A 22,330-nucleotide genomic window follows, 5' to 3' on the forward strand; every position below is an offset into this window, starting at 1 on the left:
ATGATTAATGATGTTGAACATTTTTAATATGCTTATCTTAAGTATGTATATCTTTCATGAAGTGTCTATCATGACCTTTCCTATTTTAAAATTGGATTTTTATTTTATTTATTTTTTTAAAGCACTGAACTTTTTTTTTTTTAGATTTATTTATTTATGCATACAAGAACTAGGATACAGGCCAGAGGTGCTGGGAGTGAGAGGATTCACCAGAGACAGAGTGGGGAACAGAACAGGCAGATTGACTGAAGTACACTGCTGAGGGGAGCAGCAGGCGAGACAGGAGAGGTCTGCTGTGCTGTGTGGGTTGCTCCCTGGCCGGCCGGGGATCAAACTCTGTGCTGCAGAGTCTTCGGATTGCTTCACAGTGTGTTGCTTACCCTTGAGCCACCAGGGAGGCCCCCTCCAGCAACATTTGTTTAAAAAGATTTTCCTTCACCCATTAGATTGAGTTGGCCTCTTGGTTGAATGTCAACTGACTGGATGTGTGTGTAGTTATTCCTAGACTGTATTCTGTCACCCTCTATATTTCATTATTATTACTCTTAACATTTTCTAAGGAATATTCCTGATCCCTATCTAATTAAAGCACTTGAAGTTTGGTTTTGGTGTTTTGAGAAACCAAAATGTTTTCTCATGAAAAAAGTCCTGGCACATAAAGTGCTTTAACTTCTTAAGTGTGGGGTCAAAGAAAAAGTTTTTAGAACATATAGTAATAATAGCATCTTTATTTAATAAAGGTGTGAAAATATAATTTATTCCTCACAAGTCCTCTTTCAGGGAGATTTTATATATTGGAAACCTTTCCACCAACATCTTCCCCAATACTCCCCATCATAGCAACTAGCTGTATTATTCATCTAGTTTTTTTTTTTTTAAGTTAGAAAACTTAACAATCTTCCAGTGACATCTGTCTCCTTCCCCCTCATTCTTACATATCCAATTATACATCAGTGGAGGTTTGTTGTACCTCCTAGATTTCCTAAAATCCATTCTCCTTTTTTTCCATTTCTTTTCCCCCTCACTCTAGTCCAAGTGAATAGTTTCATTATGTCTTATTTGCAGTATCCTTTAATTTTCCTTCAATTATCAATTCTTGTTCCTCTCTCAATTTATTCCTCATTCATCAGCTAAACATGACCTTTTTTTGTTATATTAGCATTTTATATGAAAAGACAGTAGTGCTACACTTATCAGCAAAGTTGATACAATAACAAGTATGTAGGCTTGAGAATAGTTTTCAAGTTTGCAGAAAACACCAAGGTAAATTCTTCAAGCAAATACAAGAAAACTCTAGTTTGGTTTCTAAGACCTATCAAAAGGATAAATCAGAAGACCTTTCTGTTTCAAGTTAGTTTTTTTTTTATGACAGCTTGTTAATACAATGAAGATATAAATATAAAACAAACTACATCTTCCCATTCCAAAACATTTCTTTTTAGTCCATGTGTACTTTGAATAATCTTGTATTATGATTCTGCTGCAACTTTCAATGTTGGAAAATGGAAACCTTTCCTGATTCAGTGTTCTAAGCAGTCAACTCTGGCAGCTGAGTATAATGCAGTAGTTTCACTGCTATTTCCAGAATCTATAAAGTCCCAGTGCTATTGCCAGGAAGGTAAACACTGAGGCTGCAAGGTAACAAATTGTCTCAAGTTTGTAAGATTCCATCAGTGCTTTTAAAGCAGCGATTTCAGTGTCAGTTTTATTCCAGGCCTCTGAAATACTTCCGGTTTTGGTATCTTTTTGGGTAAATTCTGTGGTTGCTTAAGGTTTTTTTTCCCTATGTTGATGTCTAGTTTATTATCTGCTCTGATTTGACTGGTTTCATTTATCAGTTGTTGCTTAACTTGTTCTAATTCAATTTTCATTTTCTGGTTCTCTGCTCTCAGATTTGCACCTTTCTCTATATAACCATTTCTTTCCTGATGGAGTCCAAATGAGTCATTAATTATTGTACTGTTATTCCTTGTTGAGCTTGAGTGGCCATCTCCTTATAGATAGTGTCCAGGCTCATATTGGATAAAGTGGTTAGTGCTGATACAACTATTTCTGCTTGTACTTTGCCAAAGTTGTTAGTTTCCAAGTCTTAAACCAAGGCATGGGTAACAAAAGTTATTTCCTTTGTTCTAAAGGAATTATGTCCACTGGCCTCATAGCCTTCTTTAGTGGTGGTAGTTAATGACTCTGTGCAAGGCCAGTGAGAAATGCCCGCAGGGGATTGAAATTTAGCAGCCCCTCACTGTCTTCAGAATGCAGGAGTCTCCAGGGTCCTCCCTGGTGGCGCAGCGGGTTGAGCGCTGGGCTATGAAGCTGTCCCCAATCTCTGCAGTGTGGGTTTGATTCCCGGCCAGCAGGGGAAATAACCACATGGTGTGGCAGACCTCTCCTGTCTCACCCGCTGCTACCCTCAGCAGTGTTTTGGGTCCAGTCTGCCTGTTCTGCTCCCCGCTCTGTCTCTGGTGAATTTTTCACCCTCCCGTGCCTCTGGCCTGTACCCCAGTTCTTGTATAAATAAGTAAATCTTAAAAAAAAAAAAACAACTGCTTTAAAAGGAAAAAAAAATGCAGGAGTCTCCAAACACAGTTACTCCAGGTGTCCCCAGTTTTCCGAAACATGACTCTTTAAATGTTCATTCTCACCATGTCATTTCTTGCTCAAAACACTCGTGCCTTCTCACCTTTCACCTGGAATGGGTGAAATAATAAATCGCCAAAATGACCAACACAGAGGGAAAGAGAAGCACCTGCTATATGTTTTCTAGGCCTTTCAGAAAACTTGGAGTTGTTCCTTTGGCCACATACATGCAAATCTACAAGAAAGTGATATTGCAGACATCAAGAGGGTGGACACTGTTGTAAAAGGAATGCTCCACAATGGCTACCACAGCAAAACTGAAAGTCTATACCCAGCATGCAGTTGGCATTGTTGTAAACAAACAAGGGCAAGGTTCTTGCCAAGAGAATTATGTTCACATTGAGCATATTAAGCTTTCTAGGAGCCAAGAGTTTCCTGAAAGGTGTAAAGAAAATGATCAGAAAGAAAGGGAAGTCAGAGAAAGGTATTTGGGTTCAACTGAAGCTCCAGTCTGCTCCCCACAGAGAAGCCTACTTTGTGAGGAGCCTGAGCTGGTAGAACCCATTCCCTGTGAATTCATGGCATGATAGGTATGAAAACAAAACCACTGGACTATTGAAAAAAACACCACAAAGCCAACAACTCTAGTGCCTTCTCAATGCCCTTAGAATAAAATTCCTCAAATAGCCCTTGTGGCTCTTCACCACTAGTCTCTCCTACCTCTCCACCTATTACAGCTCTCCAACTCGCTTTGTCTTACTTCTTTCCAAAAGCTCTGGTCTTCTTTCTGTGTGGTGTAAACTGGCCATGCTTCTTCCATCTCCTGGATACTTTGCACAAACTCTTCCTTTGCTTTAGAATTTTTTTTTTAAAGATTTATTTATTTATGCATATGAGAGCTGGGGTACAGGCCAGAAGTGCAGGGGGTTGGAGGATTCACCAGAGACAGAGTGGGGAACAGAATAGGCAGACTGACTGAAATACACTGCTGAGGGGAGCAGGCAGCCAGACAGGAGAGGTCTGCTGTTCCATGTGGGTCAGCTCCCCGACTTGCCGGGATCAAACTTGTGCAGTGCTGCAGTGGCTGCCCATAGCTTCATAGTGCTGAGACTTAACCCCTTGTGCCACCAGGGAAACCCCTGCCTTAGAATTCTTTTCTAAAGATTTATTTATCTATACAAGAACTGGGGTACAGGTCAGAGGCGCGAGAAAGGGTTAGAGAATTCACCAGAGACAGAATGGGAAGCAGAACAGGCAGACAGGCCAAAGACACTGCTGAGGGGAGCAGCGGGTGAGAAAGGAGAGGTCTGCGGTGCCACGTGGGTTTCTCCCCCACACTGCAGAGGCTGTGGACAGCTTCATAGCACTGCGCTGGGCTGCGCTCAACCGGCTGTGCTGCCACTGGAGGGGCCCCTGCCTTAGAATTCTTTCTTGCACTTCCCACTTTCTCATCCCCCCCTTCCCCAAGCTAATGTCTTAAACCTTTAGGTTTCATTTCAAACATCACTTCCAGTGAAACTGATTTTCCCCAACTGAAAAAGTCTAGATTGGATCTCACTGTTAAATGCTCTTATAACTTTGTATTTCTCCTTTTTTAGCATTTACTACAATTTTAATCAGATAGTATGTTGTTCTTTTATTTTTCTTTATTATTGGAGTAGGTATTACAGCCATATGTACAAAATTCAAATTGTGTACAACATATAGAGTAAAATGTCGCTTTTCTTCCCTGTCCCTCTGCTACCCATTTCTCCTCCTTACAATCACTTTTAGCATTTTGAATATCCTTCCAGAACTATTTTGAGTATACAAGCAATTATGTACATAATGTTCGTCTTTATTTTAGCCCTCTCTATTACTAACATAATATATACATTTTTCCCTGCACTTTTTAATCTGTTATTTTGAAGTTCTTTATTAATATGTAAATAGTTGACTTTCTTTTTTTATGTACTATGTAAGGGCTGGGCATATTAATAATTTCGTTAACCTCAATTATTGGCCTTTCAGTTTGTTTACAGGTGTTGGTTATGACAAGCAATGCTGCTGCGTTGAATAACTTTGTAGGTAAAGGCATTTCCCACATTTATTACTGTAGAATAAATTCCTAGAATTGAAACAATTGATTTTGAGGTTATGTGCATTGAAAATTTTGTTTCCAGTTGAAGTTGTGCCTTCACATTCACTAGCCATAAATGAAGAGCGCATGTTTCCTTATACCTGTGTCAATAAAAGGGGTGGAAAGGATTGCTTGGAAATTTTAATTTGCCTATTTTTTTCTTACTGGTAAAGTTATATTTTCATATGTTCGAGTCATTTTTTATCTCCTTTTTTAGCGAGTTGTTTCTTCATAAATTTTGCTTATGTTATTATTTAATGTTTGACTTCCTCACTTTCTCGGTCCTCTGGGTGCAGAGACCCTGTTTTTGTTCATGACTTATTTGGAATGAATGAGGCTCAAATAAATGACTGGCTCATGTTATGGAGTAGTCAGGTTCAGAATTTGTTTGACTCCAAAGCCCACACATATTTCCACACTTATCTAGTGAAAGACTAAGCATTGATTCATTCAGTCTGGGGCCAGATATACAATGTAAATGTTATAGGACAGGGAGAGGGGCAGCCCAAACCCCGCAAACCTGCCTATTCTAAATGGGTTCTGCCATCCGCCGCATCAACACAAAACACATGAGACTTTAATGGGAAGGAACTTTAATAAAACTAGGAAACAATACAGGTAAGGCAAAGAGTCTAGTTTCTAAATGAAGCACCCAAAGTTACCTGTCCCCTCGTGGGTAAAACTCCATCCATATGGGATCCGCCCAGAACAAGGCCCCAAAGCCTGCTACAAGTCTAAAGCATCTTCCAGTGGGGACCCACAGAAAAGGGTCACAAACAACCGGACAAGCCCGGAAGGAAAAGAGCAAAATCAACATCCAGATAAAAGCTGCCATTGTCACCTCCCCACGGGTCTCACCCACATCTGTGTCACCCAGTCCACCACCAAAAGACAAGCGCAGTTTCTTCACATGTTTCTAGGCTCCATGCGCCTCTTCCAGGTCTCCTGGCTCCATCCTGCTTCCTTCCTCAGTCTCTTCTTCAGCTTCTCCTCTTCCTGCTCAGCTCCACCCTCCCTTGGGTGGGGCAGGGAACCTCCCCCTTTCCTGGGGACCACCCTGTTACATAAACAGAAGTGGGCAGGGAAGTGAGGACTGGCAAAAAGGTTACCTACTCTGGCAGCCCTCCTTCAGTTGTTTTACTGCTATGCAAGAACGCATGCCAGGGTCAGATCTTTATTCGCGCACGGATTCCTAGCTTTCTCACATCTCCTGATTTTTATATACTTCCAATCAAAACAGGACTGCGCTTAAATGCAACCCTCCCGCAGCGGGTTAGCTAGTGTAAACAAGGGAGGAGGTCTGATAGGCCAGTGCCTCCTTAGCACTAGCACGAGTAAGTTATTTTTTTTTTATATTTATTTATTTATGCACACAAGAACTGGGGCACAGGCCAGAGGTGTGGGGGGTGAGAGGATTCACCAGAGACAGAGTGGGGAGCAGAACAGGCAGACTGACTGAAATACACTGCTGAGGGCAGCAGCGGGTGAGTCAGGAGAGGTCTGCTGCGCCATGTGGGTTGCTCCCTGGCCGGGGATCGAACTCCTGCTGCAGTGGCTGCTGATAGCTTCACAGAGCAGTGCTTGACCCCTTGCGCCCCCAGGGAGGCCCACGAGCAAGTTTTCACGTGAGGCGAGACTGCGGTCTCTCTCTGCCCTAGCGTTTGGGGTTGGAGACCGGGACTCGGAAAGGAAGGTTGAACTAAGCGCGCAGCAGCCTCAGAATAGAGCAGGGCCAGGCAGCGGAAGACAGAGCCGCAGTCCCGGAAATACTTCTCCAGGAACGCCCAGACAACGCCCCACCGCGTGGGGCGGTGGGGGCTGCCGGCGACGGCTGGAACCACTAGCTGCGCCTCCCGTCACGGGCCCTCCAGCTAGGCGTCCCCCCGCCCAACTCGGCGACCTACTTCCTGGTGTGCTCAAGCCCCGCCCACACCCCTTACCACTTCCGTTTGCCTGTTGTCTGGGGAACGTCAACTTCCGGCGCGCCGCGCGGGGCGGAGCCAAGATGGCTGAGGTGAGACCCGCAGCGGTGAGCGGCGAGATTGTGCTTTGTGTCCCGGCCTCCAGGGCGGGGCCGGGCCGGGCCGGGCCGAGCGGCTTGGCTGGCTGGCTGGCTGCGGCCTCGGCCGTCCGCAGCGTGCCTGGGGGAATGCGGAGCGGGCCCTGAGCTGCGGGCATGGCGGGGCCGGGCTGAATTCTTTGCAGGGCTGGGCTGTGCTGGGAGGAAAAGGGAGATTTGTATCAGAAGGAGCTGCTGCCCTAGTCCCATCTTTTCTGTTTCACGAGATCTGGAGAGGAAGCACTAACCATTTGTGTAGGGATAGTTTCTGTTAATTCCCTGGTTTAGGAGTTGAAGTTGACAAAGCCTGGGAGTTGGCAGCGTTCGCTGCTGCCTGTCGGTGGGGTGGGACCAGGTGTTCTCGGTTAAGATTAAGGTTATGAAGGTCCTGTTCGGGATTCAGCTAAAGCCAGTTAGGCGTTGATTAAAGTCAACAGAACCGCTAATGCAAAGTAGCCCAGAGGAGTTTGGGATGATGATCCAGTAGTAGTTATTCTCGAGGCGTGTGTTCACAACTGGCTTTAATTTCTGTAAAGTTCTAAATGTAAATAAAGCCTTGCCTGCGTTGAAGTGTTGGGTGTGAAGGTATGTTCGACCCATTTGTTAGAATGACTTTAGTTCAGAATTTACTGCCCTTTTAAAAACGCCCTGGAAACTACAGGAGACATAAAATAGGAGCCTTGGCTGGCTGTTCTACAACTTAGTTTTGGCAAGTCCCACGATATCTGTCAGGAGCCCTGTTTTCTATTCTCTTTTCATTTGTAGAGAGATCAAATCATTTTTAGTGTACTCAGAAAACAGAATCCAGAGGAAGCCCCAAGGAAAGGTTTTTGTTAAGCTATGAATTAAAAAAAAAGTTAAATGGCCTGATTAGGGTTACTAGATTTTATTTTATTTTATTTAAAAAATTTATTTATTGATACTAGCACTGGGTACAGTCAGAAGCGCGGGAAGGTGAGAGAATTCGCCAGAGCGGGGAGCAGAGCAGGCAGAAGGACCGAAGTACACTGCTGAGGGGAGCAGCGGGCGGCAGGAAAGGTCTGCGCGCCATGTGGGACCCTCGCTCTGCGGCCGGGGATCGAACCGGCGTTGCAGAGGCTGCGGGCAGCTTCGCAACCCAGCGCTCAACCGCTGCGCCACTGGGGAGGCCCTTATTTATTTATTTTTTTTAAAAAAGTTTTATTTATGCATACAAGAACTGGGGTACAGGCCAGAGGAGTGGGGGGGGGGAGGATTTACCAGAGACAGAGTGGAGAGCAGAACAGGCAGACTGACTGAAGCACAATGCTTCAGGGGAGAGGTGGGGGGAGACAGGAGAGGTCTGCTGCACCAGTGGGTAGCTCCCAGGTGGGGGTGGAACTCATGCTGCAGAGGCTGCGGATAGCTTCATAGATTGCATCTTAACCCCTTGTGCTGCCAGGGAGGCCCCGGTTACTAGATTTTAAATACTGGAAACATACCAAAGAAAATATTTCCTCTACGTAATTTTAAATATAAGGTGTAATGATAACATGACATTGCTACAAATACTCTTCAATAGTCATTGCAGGTATAGCTAAGTGTCCATGTGGCCTAATATGAACTTGATTTCTGTGATGGCAGAATTTCCTGTACTTTTTAATCTTGTATGTTTTAAAGGTAATGGCTTTTTTGTTTCAATATGACTTTAGCACTTGAGGCTAAAATTAACTGTTTTCATGATTTATCAGTGTTATAATTACAGTAATTTCATCTGTGTGGAAATTTGAACTTTTGCTGTCTTTGAAAGTGAGCTGGCAGTTTGTAATAAAATTAAAAGGACCTAGCAATTCCACTTCTAGACCTGTATCCTTTCTAAGTGAAACACATGCATTGTAGTGCAGGGCATTCATTATAGTAGTGATGATAGTTGAAAAAAACCTGGAAATTAGTGAAGTCCTGTTATTAGGGTAATGATTGACATCTGTTCTTTTCATACCTAAGAATGTTATGTAGCCATGAAAAGAATGTTAGAACTATATGTTCACTTGGAGGGATTTCCAAGTGAACATACACATGTTTTTAAAAAAGCTAGATGTGGAATAAGGGTATGTTGTGTGAACTAAATTTTGTTACACACCTAAAAAACACATCAATCTGTATAAATGGATTTATGGAGGTGGAGGGGAGAAGACTAAAAGACCTCGAACTCATAGCACTTTGAAGAAATGCATACATGAAATTCTCAGAACACTGCAGTGAATGCCTTGACTGGGAGACATCCAGCAAATGGACTGAAACTAGGCCAATGTTGAACACACAGATATTATAAAATGCTGTGAGAACTAATGATTACTCTTAGTTACTTAGGCAAACTGGGGACTGTTATTTATATTTTATTGAGGAATGTATAAAAATGGTTGAGATATTAAAAACAAAACTAAGCAAACAGCTCTGGTTTCCATGGTTTATATGTATAAAATATTTTATAGTACCTTAATTTCCACTATTTGATGTGTTTGTATAAATGCTTGTCTCTGTTATGTGAAAGATTAAACCTTTCAGGACAGAAAGTAAAAATTATCACTGCACTAATTGATTTGGTTCATATATAATGCCTGGCATGTATCAAGTGTTATATGAATATTTGTTAGAGGAATACATACAAATTAAGAAAAAACCAAAAAAAATAATGACTTCTGCATAACAGCCTACTTATGAATGAGATTGAGCAATTTGAATGCTTTCCATTTCAAAGTTCTGGAAAGTCTGAGAAAGACGCACAATAAGTACAATTTAACTCTCTTTTGTGTATAAATAAGGTTTGTTCACTTATGAAGATGCCTTTTTTTAAACTTTTTTTAATTTATTTTTTGATTTTTATTTATTTATACAAGCGCTGGGTACAGTCAGAAGTGCGGGAGGGTGAGAGAATTCACCAGAGCCAGAGCGGGGAGCAGAGCAGGCAGAAGGACCGAAGTACACTGCTGAGGGGAGCAGCGGGCCGGCAGGAGAGGTCTGCGCCCCACGTAGGACCCTCCTCCTGTGGCCAGGGAGCAGCCGGGGATTGAACCGGCGCTGCAGAGGCTGCAGGCAGCTTTGCAACCCAGCGCTCTACCGCTGCGCCACTGGGGAGGCCCATGAAGATGCTTTTTGAGCCTTTAAGATTCTTAGGATGGTCTCACTCACAGCAGGAATCTAGAAAACTTAAATAAGGGACCAGGAAAATGAATAACTATAAGAAAGTGAAAATCAAAATCAACAAAAAACTACGAACCAGAGACACTCTTTGGGGGGTGGGTGGGGGGGCGGGCGGGGAGGGATTGGGGTCAGAATTGGGGGGTAGCAATTGTATGGGGAATATAAAAATAAAATTTATTATTTAAAAAAAAAAAAGATTCTTAGTAAGTTCCCCAAAGTTAAAAAAACAAATAAACCGAGTTAGATTAAAAGGTCTTTGGCATTTCAGAAACAGCTTGAAGTATAATACATGTATCATGAAATTTGCTCATTTAAAGTGTATGCTTAGTTTTAGTAATTTTATATTGTTGTACATTTGTCACCACTCACCAATTATCTTTCTGTTTTGATAGTTTTGCCTTTTCTAGCAATTTTCTATAATGGAATCATATAGTCTTATGTATCTTATTTTCACTTAGCATGTTCTTTGAGGTTCATCTATATTGTATGCAGCAGTAGTTCTTTTTTATTTCTAAGCAGTATTTATAAGAATATACACTTTTTTAAATGTAGCAATTCATGAATTTTTGGATTGTTTCACAATTTTGGCTGTTAGGAAAGCTCTCTATAAATAGAGTTAGAAAAATGGAAATTTTTGGCATAGAAATCTTTGTATGGATATGTTTTCATTTCTCTAGGAGTAGAATTAGAATTTCTGGGGTAGTGTGTATGAAAAACAAAAACAAAAAATTAAAACTAAAAAATCTTTTCTAAAGTGGCTGCCATTTTAACTTGCCTGTGCAATGCACATGTGGATTTCAGTTTTCCATATCCTTGTCAGCACTTAGTATTGCGAGTCTATTTAAGCCTTTCTGCTGGATATGTCATGGTGGTTATTATGGTTTTAATTTGTATTTCCCTAACAAATAATGTTGAGTATCTTTTTATGTGTGCATTCATTCATTATTTTGGTAAAGTGTGCCTACAAATCTTTCATCCATTTTTAAATGGGTGTTATTGTTTTTGTCTTTGTTAAAACAAGATAATAAATTAGCTAAATATTTACACATTTTCTTTTATTTTGAGGATTAATTTTTGTTATGAAATGTCTTTTGTAAGAATTTAAAAAAAGGTTATGTATAAGCTTTACAGAACAATATAATGGAAACTTGTTTTCCTACCTCACAGGTGAAGAAGTTGTCATTAATAATCACTTTGAAACCTAAACGTTTTCCCCCCTACTGCATTTTCCTCCTTTCCCATCAGAAATAATCTCTTCCTCAATTTTATGTTAATTGTTCTTTTATTTATAGTTTTACCATATTTGATACCCCAAGCAATATATTGCTTTTTATTAATGTTCCTTAATGTTATTTTCACTGCTGTATAATTCCCATTAAGGAAAATATTATAATAACTTTATCCATTCTAATAGATTGATTTTTTTTTCAGTTTCATTTTTTTTCATTTAGATGACAGTGTTGTGAAATATTTAAAGTGTAGAACATGATGATTTGGTGTACATATACCTGTTGAAAGGATTTTCTCTATTGAATTAATTAACACATCTGTCACCTCAAAGATATATACTTTTTTTTTTTTTTTGGTAAGAATACTTTGCAAATGTCAAGTAGTTCACCGCGTTATAAATGAGATCTTAGACTCTTTCCTCAAACTGAAAGTGTTTACTCTTTTCACCACCTTCGCATTTCTCTCAACCCCCTCCCCCCACCAACCACTTTTTGCTAGGAAAGGCAAAGGTAGTGCTTAGAGTGCAAAATTTAGAAGAGTGTCTCAGAAATATTCTTACAGGAAACTACTGTGATTGTGATAATTTATGCTTCAACTGTTTCTGTTGCATACTTCTTTGATATATCTTTAAATTTTGTCAACATGATAGATACTAAGTGATGCCATAATGTGGTATTGATTTACATTTCCCTGATTATTAATGAGTTTGAGCATCATTGGTTGTCCTTTTTCCTGGTTCATGTATTTTGCTTTTTTTCCTATTTCATTGTTTATTTTTGATTTGTAGATATGATTTCTTTAGGCTTTGTGGGTTAGATAGTCTCTCACAATTAACTGTGCAGTTGTAGTGTGAAAGCAATATGTAAGCATCTGATTGTGACTGTGTTCAGATAGATATTTGCTTATAGACACTAAAATTTGAACTTTGTGTTGGCAAAATATTAATTTATTTCTCTCAATCATTAAAAAAAGTAAAAACTATTCTTAGTTTGTGTAAAAAAAGGCTAGACTTGAACTATAGATCACAGTTTGTTGACTTTGTGTCTAGATTAACATTCATTTTACTTAAACCTGATACTTGTTAATAATCATTCTTATAATGTCTCAATGTGATATTGACTTCCAGTTTTAATTGGTGAGAAGTCAGCTGTCAATCTAATTGTCCTTTTTTTGTAGGTAATCTGGTGATACCTTTTTTGGGGGGTGTTGCTTTCAAGTACTTCTTGTTTTCTCTGGTGTAGGTCCTGTAATGTGTTTTTTCATTAACCTACTCAGAATTTGTTGCGCATCCGGTATCTAAATATTAACATTTCTTGTTACTTCTGTTTTTTTTTTTTTTTACTTTATTAAAATACTGAGTTTATTTCACATGTATAGTTTTGTCTCCCCACCATTTCCATTTGTCTGACCACCACTACTACTATGTCCTATCATAACATTCCATACATACTTAAAACCAAGTAAAGGGTGGAGTTCCATCTTTAAAAACTAAACAGGCATTTTGGACAACACATTCTTGGCAATGAAACCTGGACAACATTTATCAGACACGGTAGGGAAAGTTCTCACTCTGCATTATAAAAAGGACAGCCAGATATCAACTGTTACAGAAATGAAATAAGACGGAAAATTTTAACAAACTGAACTATTTTCTTAAAGAGACTTCCTCCACTGCCAAAGATCTTGAATAGCCTCCTGATCAGTCATCCGGAAGCAATTCTTCACATAATTGATGAACTTGGCTTCCACTTTGGGAAGAGAACCACCTTTTTCTATACTTGCTTGCATTTTTGCTTTAATGTCTTCTACAGAACTAGGTCCTTTTGGTGTTTTAGGAGTTTTTTCCTGTTTTTTGAAAGATTCTTGACCTTTTGATCTTGGTGTTGATGGTTTTGAGTCTTTTCCATTCTGGTTTGATTTTTGTGCATTTTTGGCTGGAGTATCTCGTATAGATTTCTTTACAGGTGCCTTTTCTTCAGCTTCATCATCATCAAAATCATCATCATCATCATCTTCGTCGTCGTCATCATCATCGTCGTCGTCATCATCATCTTCATCAGCAGCAAGTTTTACTTTTTTTCTGTGGAACCTTGCTACCACCTCCAGGTGCAGAACGCTTCCCAGATATACTCAGGAGTTTCACGTCCTCCTCCTCTTCATCTTCTGATTCTGCATCTTCCTCCACAGCTACTAAGTGCTGTCCACTAATATGCACAGGCCCTGAACCACACTTCAACCGTAAGACCACAGGTGGTGTGATTTCAAAGCCCCCAAGGGAAACCGTTGGCTGTACAGACATTTTCAAAGTTGCAAGTGTTACTTTAATAGGACTGCCTTCATAATTCATTGCTTCTGCTTCAACAATGTGTAGTTCATCCTTTGCACCAGCTCCTAAACTGACCGTTCTTAAAGATAACTGGTGCTCATTTTCATCATTATCCACTTTGAAGTGATAATCTTTGTCGGCCTTTAGTTCACAACCGAAAAGATAGTTCTGGGGCCTCAGAGGGCTCATGTCCATGTCCATCGAATCTTCCATGGGGTGGTGGCACGCACTTAGGTGGGAGAGAAGGCGGGCGGAGATAAATGACTACTGTTCCAAGGAACAGCCGCACAGGACGGAATCACACCAGGGCTGTTTTGTTTTTGTTTTTAAGGATTATTTATTTATTTATTTTTGCATAGAAGAACTGAGGTGCGGGCCATAGGTGTGGGAGGTGAGAGGATTCACCAGAGACAGAGTGGGGACAGAACAGGCAGATCTACTGAAATACTCTACTAAGGGGAGCGGCAGGTGAGAAGAGAGGTCTGCTGCCCCATGTGGGTCAGCTCCCTGGCCAGGGATCCAACCCAGGCTCTCGGGGTGGGCCTTCACGGTCCTTCTGTGGTAGCACTGAGACAACCCCTAGGCCATCAGGGAGGGTCCTCTCGTTATTTCTAGAAACTTTCAATCATTATTCTTGCTTGTATTATATCATAGGTGGTATGTATAAAAAAATCTATTTGAAGATTTTCTGCGAGTTATCGTGTAAGATTTTATTTATTGTATTAAATAAGGTCCCTTTAGAAAAAAATCTCTACTAGAATTGAATGCTAGACAGTTTCTATGTAGGGACTTCATAAGTTTCCTTTTATTAAAGTTAACACTTTTTGTTTGGCCACTGCCAAGTATGCCATTGAGTGTGATACTAATATGTAATGTCTAAGAACTCAGTACTTTTATTTGTGCACGTTTCATCAGGTGTTATAACTTTATAAATATGTATTTTAAATATGCATTATACATTATTGAGAGTTTGGATAGCAAAAGTAAAACTTGAAATTTGTCTTTTAAATTATATTCAAAATAATTCTGCCTATATGCAATTTACTGCATAGTTGGAGAGCTACTGATTGTTATTTGAGTGTTTTGTGGATTGACAATATTCATGCAGTAGTTTTTTTTTTTTTTTAATTTTTATGTAGAAGAACTTGGGTGCAGGTTAGAGGTGCTGAGGGGAGTGGGTGAGAGGATTCACCAGAGACAGAGTGGGGAACAGAACAGGCAGATTTACTGAAATACACTGCTGAGAGGAGTAGCCTATGAGACAGGAGAGGTCTACTGCGCCATGTGAGGGTTCCCTGGCTGGGATCCAAGGCAAGCATAGTGGTGATAGCACTGAGACTTAACCCTTAGGCCACCAAGTAGGCCCATATAACCTTGTTTTAATGCAGACTTCTTTCATTTCAGAAAACACAGTTTCCTGCATCTTCTGAATCTCAAAAACCTCAACTGAAAAAAGGTCTGTATGTAATTTCATTGTGTATGTATATTTGTATAATTTCTCTTGATTATTTTTTGTTTTATATGCATTAGAGCTTTTCAAAATGTGAGTGTTGGGAAAACAGTAATAGTATAAATGCTGTGCCACATCTAGCTTTTATGGAGTTGTTAGATATTTGGAAATAGTTTTTACCTATAAATGTTTAAATGGTTTATTTTGTTGTTATATAAATGTGTGCTTATTTTCTATTTGTGGCAAAGCAACTCAAAAGTTTCCATAGTAGATAATAGTTCTCAGTCTTATGTATATGTTAAATAAATGTGAGGTTTAATGAAAATTGCATCTGAAAAGCCTAACTGAAGGACTATGCTTTAAAATCATAGTGTTTACAGGAATAGAATTCCTTAATTTGCTAGCCTAGAAAGACATAGGAGGGTTTGCATTAGGTGATTGTACTGACTATTTTCCCATGTCTACCGGGTTGGGTATTCTTGCTACTTGTCAGGCAAGGTAAAGAAATCATCTATTGTATTATTTAATTAAGTTATTATTTTCTAGATGAGGAAACTGAGGCTGAGTGTAGTGGTTTTGTGTGTACTTCTTGTCTGCACACCTGAAAAGTTACCAAGCTATACATGCTTTTGCAGTATGTTTTTTTTTTTTTTCCTTGATAAGAGTTTTAGAGTTGATTTTGCTAGTAATTGTTTACTTGGGGTATTTCTGTTACTTTATGAAATTATAATGTATGTCAAAAATACTGCCTTTTAGGAATTTATTTTCATTGAAAGAGCGGTACATTAATAATTTGTGAAATTTAGATGTATGAGCAATTGTGTTAGATATTAGCAAAATTACATTTTACACCATTTCCAGTGTAATCTTGAGTTATTGTCTTGCTGTGAGAAATCATCCTGGTGATTAAATGAAGTGATAAATTGACTAGCTAAGCGGGGCTAGTGGTATTGTGATTGTCTCTCCCATCATTTTATGGGAATTTAGAATTCCTTTGCCATTATTGCTTTGGCTCTTTGGTGAGATTGTTGGCCCTTTTAGAAGTATAGAATTCAGGACTAAGTAGAATATTAAACGTCTGGTGTGAACAGGGCCAAGTAGAATGTCTGGAAGGCAAAAATTTCTTTATCTGGATTTTTTATTTGTTAGTCAATTTGGAGGGTGTATTGCCTTTGGGCAACCATTTCATGTATTTGCAATACTACTATACTGCACAATGGCAAAGGTATTCATGTAGACTACAGTGATTACAATATAAATGATACCTTTAGAGGTGTGTAGGGTAATAATGTGGGTTTCTCAAATACTAAGGGTATAATCTGCCCTTAATTTCTGGATTTCATAACCCATAATTTTATCTATTGACAGGGTGAATTACATTGAATTTTGGTATCTTGTGCCAACCTTGCATTCATAGAATAAACCTCATATAGCACTGAGATATTAACCTTTCTGTATATTGCTAGATTCAATTTGCTAATATTTTATTCATGCATCTATATTCATGAGGTATGTTGGTCTACAGTTTTATTGTTTTGTGATGCTTTTGTCTGTTTTTGGTATCAGGATCAGGCAGGCCTCAAAATGACCTAGAAACTATTTTGTTTCCTAGAAAGTGTTATGTAGAATTGGTGTTCTTTCTTAAGTGTTAGCTCCCTGGCTGGTTGCTCCTGCTATGTTGTGGGCCATCGAGGTGGGTCGGCTGAGACTTAACCCCTAGGCCACTAGGGAGTCTCTAGAGTTTTATACTTTTTATGGATCTTATCAAAGAACCAGCTTTTGATTTTTTTTTCTCTATTGCTTTTCTGTTTTGATTTCATTGATATCTGTTTTTTTTTTTTTAATATTTTCTTGTGTTTAATTTGCTGAATTAAACAGACTCCTGTTTCAGTTTCTTACGGTAGAAACTTAGATCATTGATTTGAAATTCTTTTCTGTTATAAGCTTTTAGTACTTTACATTTCCCTATATACTGGTTTAACCACATTTGAAATATCACACTCAACTTTTATACAATTCCATTTAAAAAAATTTGTGTTCCGGGGCCTCCCTGGTGGCGCAAGGGGTTAAGCACTGCGCTATGAAGCTATCTGCAGCCTCTGCAACATGAGTTCAATCCCCAGCCTGGGAGCTGCCCACATGGCACAGCAGACCTCTCCTGTCTCGCCTGCTGTTCCCCTCAGCAGTGTATTTCAGTAGATCTGCCTGTTCTGCTCACCACTCTGTCTCTGGTGAATCCTCTCACCTCCCCACACCCCACCCCTGGCCTACACCCCAGTTCTTGTATGCATAAATAAATAAATCTTTAAAAAAATTTGTGTTCCCCTTTTGCCCATATATTATGAAAGGTGTTGATTAATTTCCATATCTTGGGCATTTTCCCAGATATCTTTTTGGTTTTGGTTTGTAGTTTAATTCTGTTGTTGGTAGAGAACATATTTTATATGGCTTGTTTTATGTTGCCGAATATGGTCTATGTTGGTGAATATTCACGTGTCATGAAAAGAATGTGTATTCTGCCTCTTTTGAATGAAGTATTCTATAAATGTAGGTCAAGTTGTCTGATTGTGTTATTCTTCTATGTACTTATTGAAACTGATATTAATATTTTTGCTAATACTGATAACTAAAATCCTTAATGAGAGAAGAGTGTTGAGATTCAGGTCTATCAATTTTCACTTTGTTGATTTTGAAGATCTGTTGTTGGATGTATATACATTTAGGATTTTTTAGATGCCATAGTAAAATGACCTCTTTATCATTGTGTAATGTCCCTCTTCAATTCCTGATAGTATTCCTTATTGGAAGTCTACTTTGTAAAAATTATAAAGATATTTCAGTTTTGTTTTGACCAATGTTTACATCATAATTAATGTATAGTTTACACATAGTAAATTCCACATTTTTAAAATGTAAGGTTCTGGGAGTATTGACAAATGAGTCATATAACCACCATCATCACAATCAAGAAATAGATTGATCTTTGTAAGATTAGAACCTGTAAACTTAATCATCCTCAAAAATTCATTTTGACTTTGTAGTAAACTGCTTCTTCCACAACTAATAGCTGGACTCAGATTTTTTTCTTTCTATGATTTTGCCTTTGCAGGAATGTCCTATAAATGAAGTCATACATTGCATAACTTTTCAGCTAGAATATTTCTGATATTTCTGTCTGTTGTTGTGTGTCTGAGTTTCTTTTATTAATAAGTAGCACTGAATTGTATTTTAATGCCATAGTTTATTCAATTATTCATTAGTTTTAGGACATATGGATTGTCAGTTTTTCGCTATTGGAAATGAAACATTTGCTAGAAACATTTGCTTAGAGGGTTTTGTGTGAACATGTTTTCATTTCATTTATGTATACATGTATATAACTTGGAGTGGAATTGCTGGATAGTATTGTTAGTATATGTTTAACTTTATTAAAGTTGTTAAACTTTTCCAAAGTATAATACCTTTTTGTATTTCCATCTGAAAATTATGGGAGTTCTGATTATTCCATATCTATGTCAGCACCTGGTATTTTTTATTTTATTTTTAAAGATTTATTTATTTATGCATACAAGAGCTGGGGTACAGGCCAGAGATGCTGGGGGTGAGAGGATTCACCAGAGACAGAGTGGGGAATAGAACAGGCAGATTGACTGAAGTACACTGCTGAGGGGAGCAGCCGGCGAAACAGGAGAGGTCTGCTTCACTATGTGGGTTGCTCCCTGGCTGGACAGGGATCCAACTTGTGCTGCCGAGGCTTCGGATTGCTTCATAGTGCAGTGCTTAACCCCTTGCGCCACCAGGGAGGCCCCTGGTATTTTTTAAAAGCAATTTCAGGGGATATGTATTGGTGTCTCACTTTATCTTACATTTTGCCAATGACTGTTGATGTTGAATATCTTTTTACGTGCTTAGCTACAATACTTATGTCTTCCTTGGTGAAGTGTCTAAATAATGCTCATTAAAAAAAATTGGGTTCGGGCCTCCCCTGGTGGCACAGGTGGTTGAGCACCGCACTGTGAAGCTGCCCGCAGCCTCCGCAGTGCGGGTTCGATCCTGGCCGGCCAGAGAGGGTCCCACGTGGCACAGCAGACCTCTCCTGCCTCGCCCGCTGCTACCCTCAGCAGTGTATTTCGTCACCTCTGCCTGTTCTGTTCCCCACTCTGTCTGTGGTGAGTCCTCTCACCCTCTGGAGCATCTGGTCTGTACCCCGGTTCTTGTATAAATAAATAAATCTTTTTTTTTTTTAAAGATTTATTTATTTATTTATACAAGCACTGGGTACAGTCAGAAGCGTGGGAAGGTGAGAGAATTCACCAGAGCCAGAGCGGGGAGCAGAGCAGGCAGAAGGACCGAAGTACACTGGTGGGGGGAGCAGCGGGCGGCAGGAGAGGTCTGCGCGCCATGCGGGACCCTCCTCCGGTGGCCGGTTTGCAGCCGGGGATCGAACTGGAGCTGCAGAGGCTGTGGGCAGTTTCGCAACCCAGCGCTCAGTCGCTGTGCCACCGGGGAGGCCCTAAATAAATAAATCTTTAAAAAAAAATTGGGCTCTTGGGGTGGGAAGTGGGGAGGGGAGAGATTGGGGTCAAAATAAGGGGGTTGCAATTGTATGGGGAATATAAAAATAAAATTTATAAAATAATAAAAAAAATTGGGTTCTTTGCTTTCTAATATAAAATGTTGAGAGTTATTTAAGTATTCTAGGATCACCTTATATATGTGCTTCATTGTTAACTGAAACATCATCAAGTAACACATGACTGTATATAGCACCTGGAATTATTAAAAATGTGCTTTTAATAAATGTTGGGATAGATGGATAGCTGTTTTGATAAAGGAAACAATAGATTTATAGTTCACATTATCAGCAGTAATCAAATTCAAATGGCTTAGTCATCTAACGTAAGAATAAAGTATATGTACTGAAAGAAAATATAGCCAGAAGCAATATAAGATTGATATATATGACTTAATTTTTTTTTAATTTTATATGGCAAAAGATATTATGAGAAAAGACAAAGGAGAAATAAAATACTGGGTAAACATGCCTGCGGCATCGATCACATATAAACAGCTAATATTCCTAATATAAAAAAACAATTCTTAAAACCTGGAGGGGGAAAAGATCAAAATTTTTGTAGAAGTAGGGGGAGAAAAATCAGTTTACATACATACATGATATAGAGATCACCTTTGGGCATTCGAAGACAGCATTCATCCTGACTCTTCGAAGTTAAAATTAAATCTATACTAAGACATTTCTCTCCTACAAGGATAGTTAAAAAAGTATGAGTACACATTTAATTTGTGAGGCTGTGGTACTGCCTTCCATTGCTGATAGTACTCTAAATTTTATAGCCATTATGGAATTAAATTGACAGTACTAATAAAAATCCTTATATGTTTACCTTTTTACTCAGAAATCACATTTCTAGAACTTACCCTGAAGATACATCTCTGGCAGTAGACAAATGTTTATTTACAATGCTATTCATTGTAACATTATTTATGATTTGAAATACTAGAAATAACTTAAACAATACATAAGAGAGTGCTAGAATGAACTGCAGTATAGCTGTGTGGTACAGAACTATGCAGTTATAAAAATAATAAGGAAGCACTCTATGATTTGACATGGAGTTATTCCCAAGATGAATTGTGCGTATAAAAAAGCAAAGTACAAAAGAACATCTGCCTCGGATTTGCCTCATTACTCCCTTTGCGCCACTCCTTTCCTCCAGTGCCTGTTACTGCTTTTAAAGTCCTTCTTATTTATTTAAATGAGTTCCGTCTTTTTTTTAAAGATTTATTTATTTATGCATACAAGAGCTGGGGTACTGGCCAGAGGTGTCAGGTGTGTGTGTGTGAGAGAGGATTCACCAGAGACAGAGTAGGGAACAGAACAGGCAGACTGACTGAAATACACTGCTGAGGGGAGCAGCGGGCGAGACAGGGGAGGTCTTCTGCGCCATGTAGTTTGCTCCCTGGCTGGGGATCGAACTCATACTGCAGAGGCTGTGGTTAGCTTTACAGTGCTGTGACTTAACCCCTTGCACCACCAAGAAGGCCCTAAAGTCCCTCTTGTAAATCCTCAGTGTTTCCTTGTTAGACCCTGACAGATACAGCTGAAATTGATAGTAGTAAAAGTGCTTCATGTTAACATTCGTTTTGAGATATGTTACATCTTTTGTTGTTCTAAATACTATATTGAGGTAGAAAAAGTGTTTTAATCCATCTTATAACATGAGGAAATTAACATTAATTGAATGACCACGTTCAGATTTTTCATAAGTTTCTAGTGAAACTTAGGGGATGGGCGGTGGAGTGGGGGTGGGTGGAGGTCCAGAAAAATTACTTGCTCTAGGTTCCATAGAAGGCTGGTGTGAATCAAGATTGCATTTCAAAATATAAGAATTTTATGTGTTCTGTTTCTGTTAATCCTGGAAGAAGTCCTTTACCAAAGAAGCTTTCATTCATAATGTACTTGACAAAAGTTTTTTTCCCCCCCCAAGATTAATTTATGCATACAAGAACTGGGGTGTAGGCTAGAGGTGCAGGGTGGGGGGTTGGTGGTGAGAGGATTCATAGAGGGAGAGTGGGGAGCAGAACAGGCAGGTCTACTGAAATACACTGCTGAAGGGAGCAGTGGACGAGACAGAAGTGGTCTGTTGAGCCCTGGGGTCAGCTCCCTGGCCAGGGATCAAACTCATGCTGCAGTGACTGGTGATAGCTTGATAACTGAGACTTTAAGCCCTTTGCCACCAGGGAGGCCCTTAACAACAGTTTTAATCACTTGAGAAAAAAAATTCAACTAAAAATCCAAAGCACAGTAATTTTCTCATTAACCTCCATAATTCCATTCCCTAGTATTAATCAGTTTAACAGTTTGAGTTAGGGCCATTCCTAAGAGAATTTGGCTCCTAGTGGAGAGAAATTCTTGCAGAATCATGTTTTCTGAGTCATGGAATTGTTTAAGGTAGATGTTTTGTGCATTCTTAGAGGCAGAAAGAAAGGGAATAGATGTCACAAAAGAGTAGAATTGGTGGGGGGAGGGAGTGCAGCATAGAGGAGGGCCAAGTGAGTAGTACTGGCAGGTGCTAGCCTTCTGTCCCACTGCCTTGGTGATGTGGAGGGCTGGAGTGGGTGATGAATGGAATCTTTTCCCCACCGGTGAGAGGTTTTACCTTGTCCTGTGGATGATGGACGGAGGGGCAGTGTGGGAGGGAGGTCTTTTTTACAACCTACTGAAAGGCAGTACCCTTTTCTTCTCAACATTCTTGCTACCTGATTTCCTAACACAGGTTCCTAAAGCATAGCATTGGAGAAACCACCTCACTTTACTGCAAGATAGAGGAGGCTTTGCTTTACTTTGCATTTACATGCTCATCTTTGAGAGAGGATCTTTCAAATAGG

At 39.6% G+C, this 22,330-nt stretch overlaps 1 protein-coding gene and 1 pseudogene across 2 annotated transcripts; both read right to left on the minus strand.

Moving 5' to 3' along the window:
* Window positions 1–1,575: 1,575 nt before the first annotated feature.
* Window positions 1,576–2,157, minus strand: LOC311175701 (coiled-coil domain-containing protein 90B, mitochondrial-like; annotated as a pseudogene). The gene has a single exon. The product of its transcript is annotated as a coiled-coil domain-containing protein 90B, mitochondrial-like (transcript).
* Window positions 2,158–12,797: 10,640 nt separating this feature from the next.
* Window positions 12,798–13,683, minus strand: LOC311176001 (nucleophosmin-like; the record flags this gene model as incomplete). The annotated part of the gene is given in 2 exon segments (XM_084241287.1): window positions 12,798–13,223; window positions 13,225–13,683. Coding segments are annotated over 2 exon segments (885 nt in total).
* Between the last annotated feature and the right edge of the window lie 8,647 nt (window positions 13,684–22,330).

This window comes from Talpa europaea (genome assembly GCF_964194135.1).
Source record: "Talpa europaea genome assembly, chromosome: 8".
Taxonomy (NCBI): domain Eukaryota; kingdom Metazoa; phylum Chordata; class Mammalia; order Eulipotyphla; family Talpidae; genus Talpa; species Talpa europaea.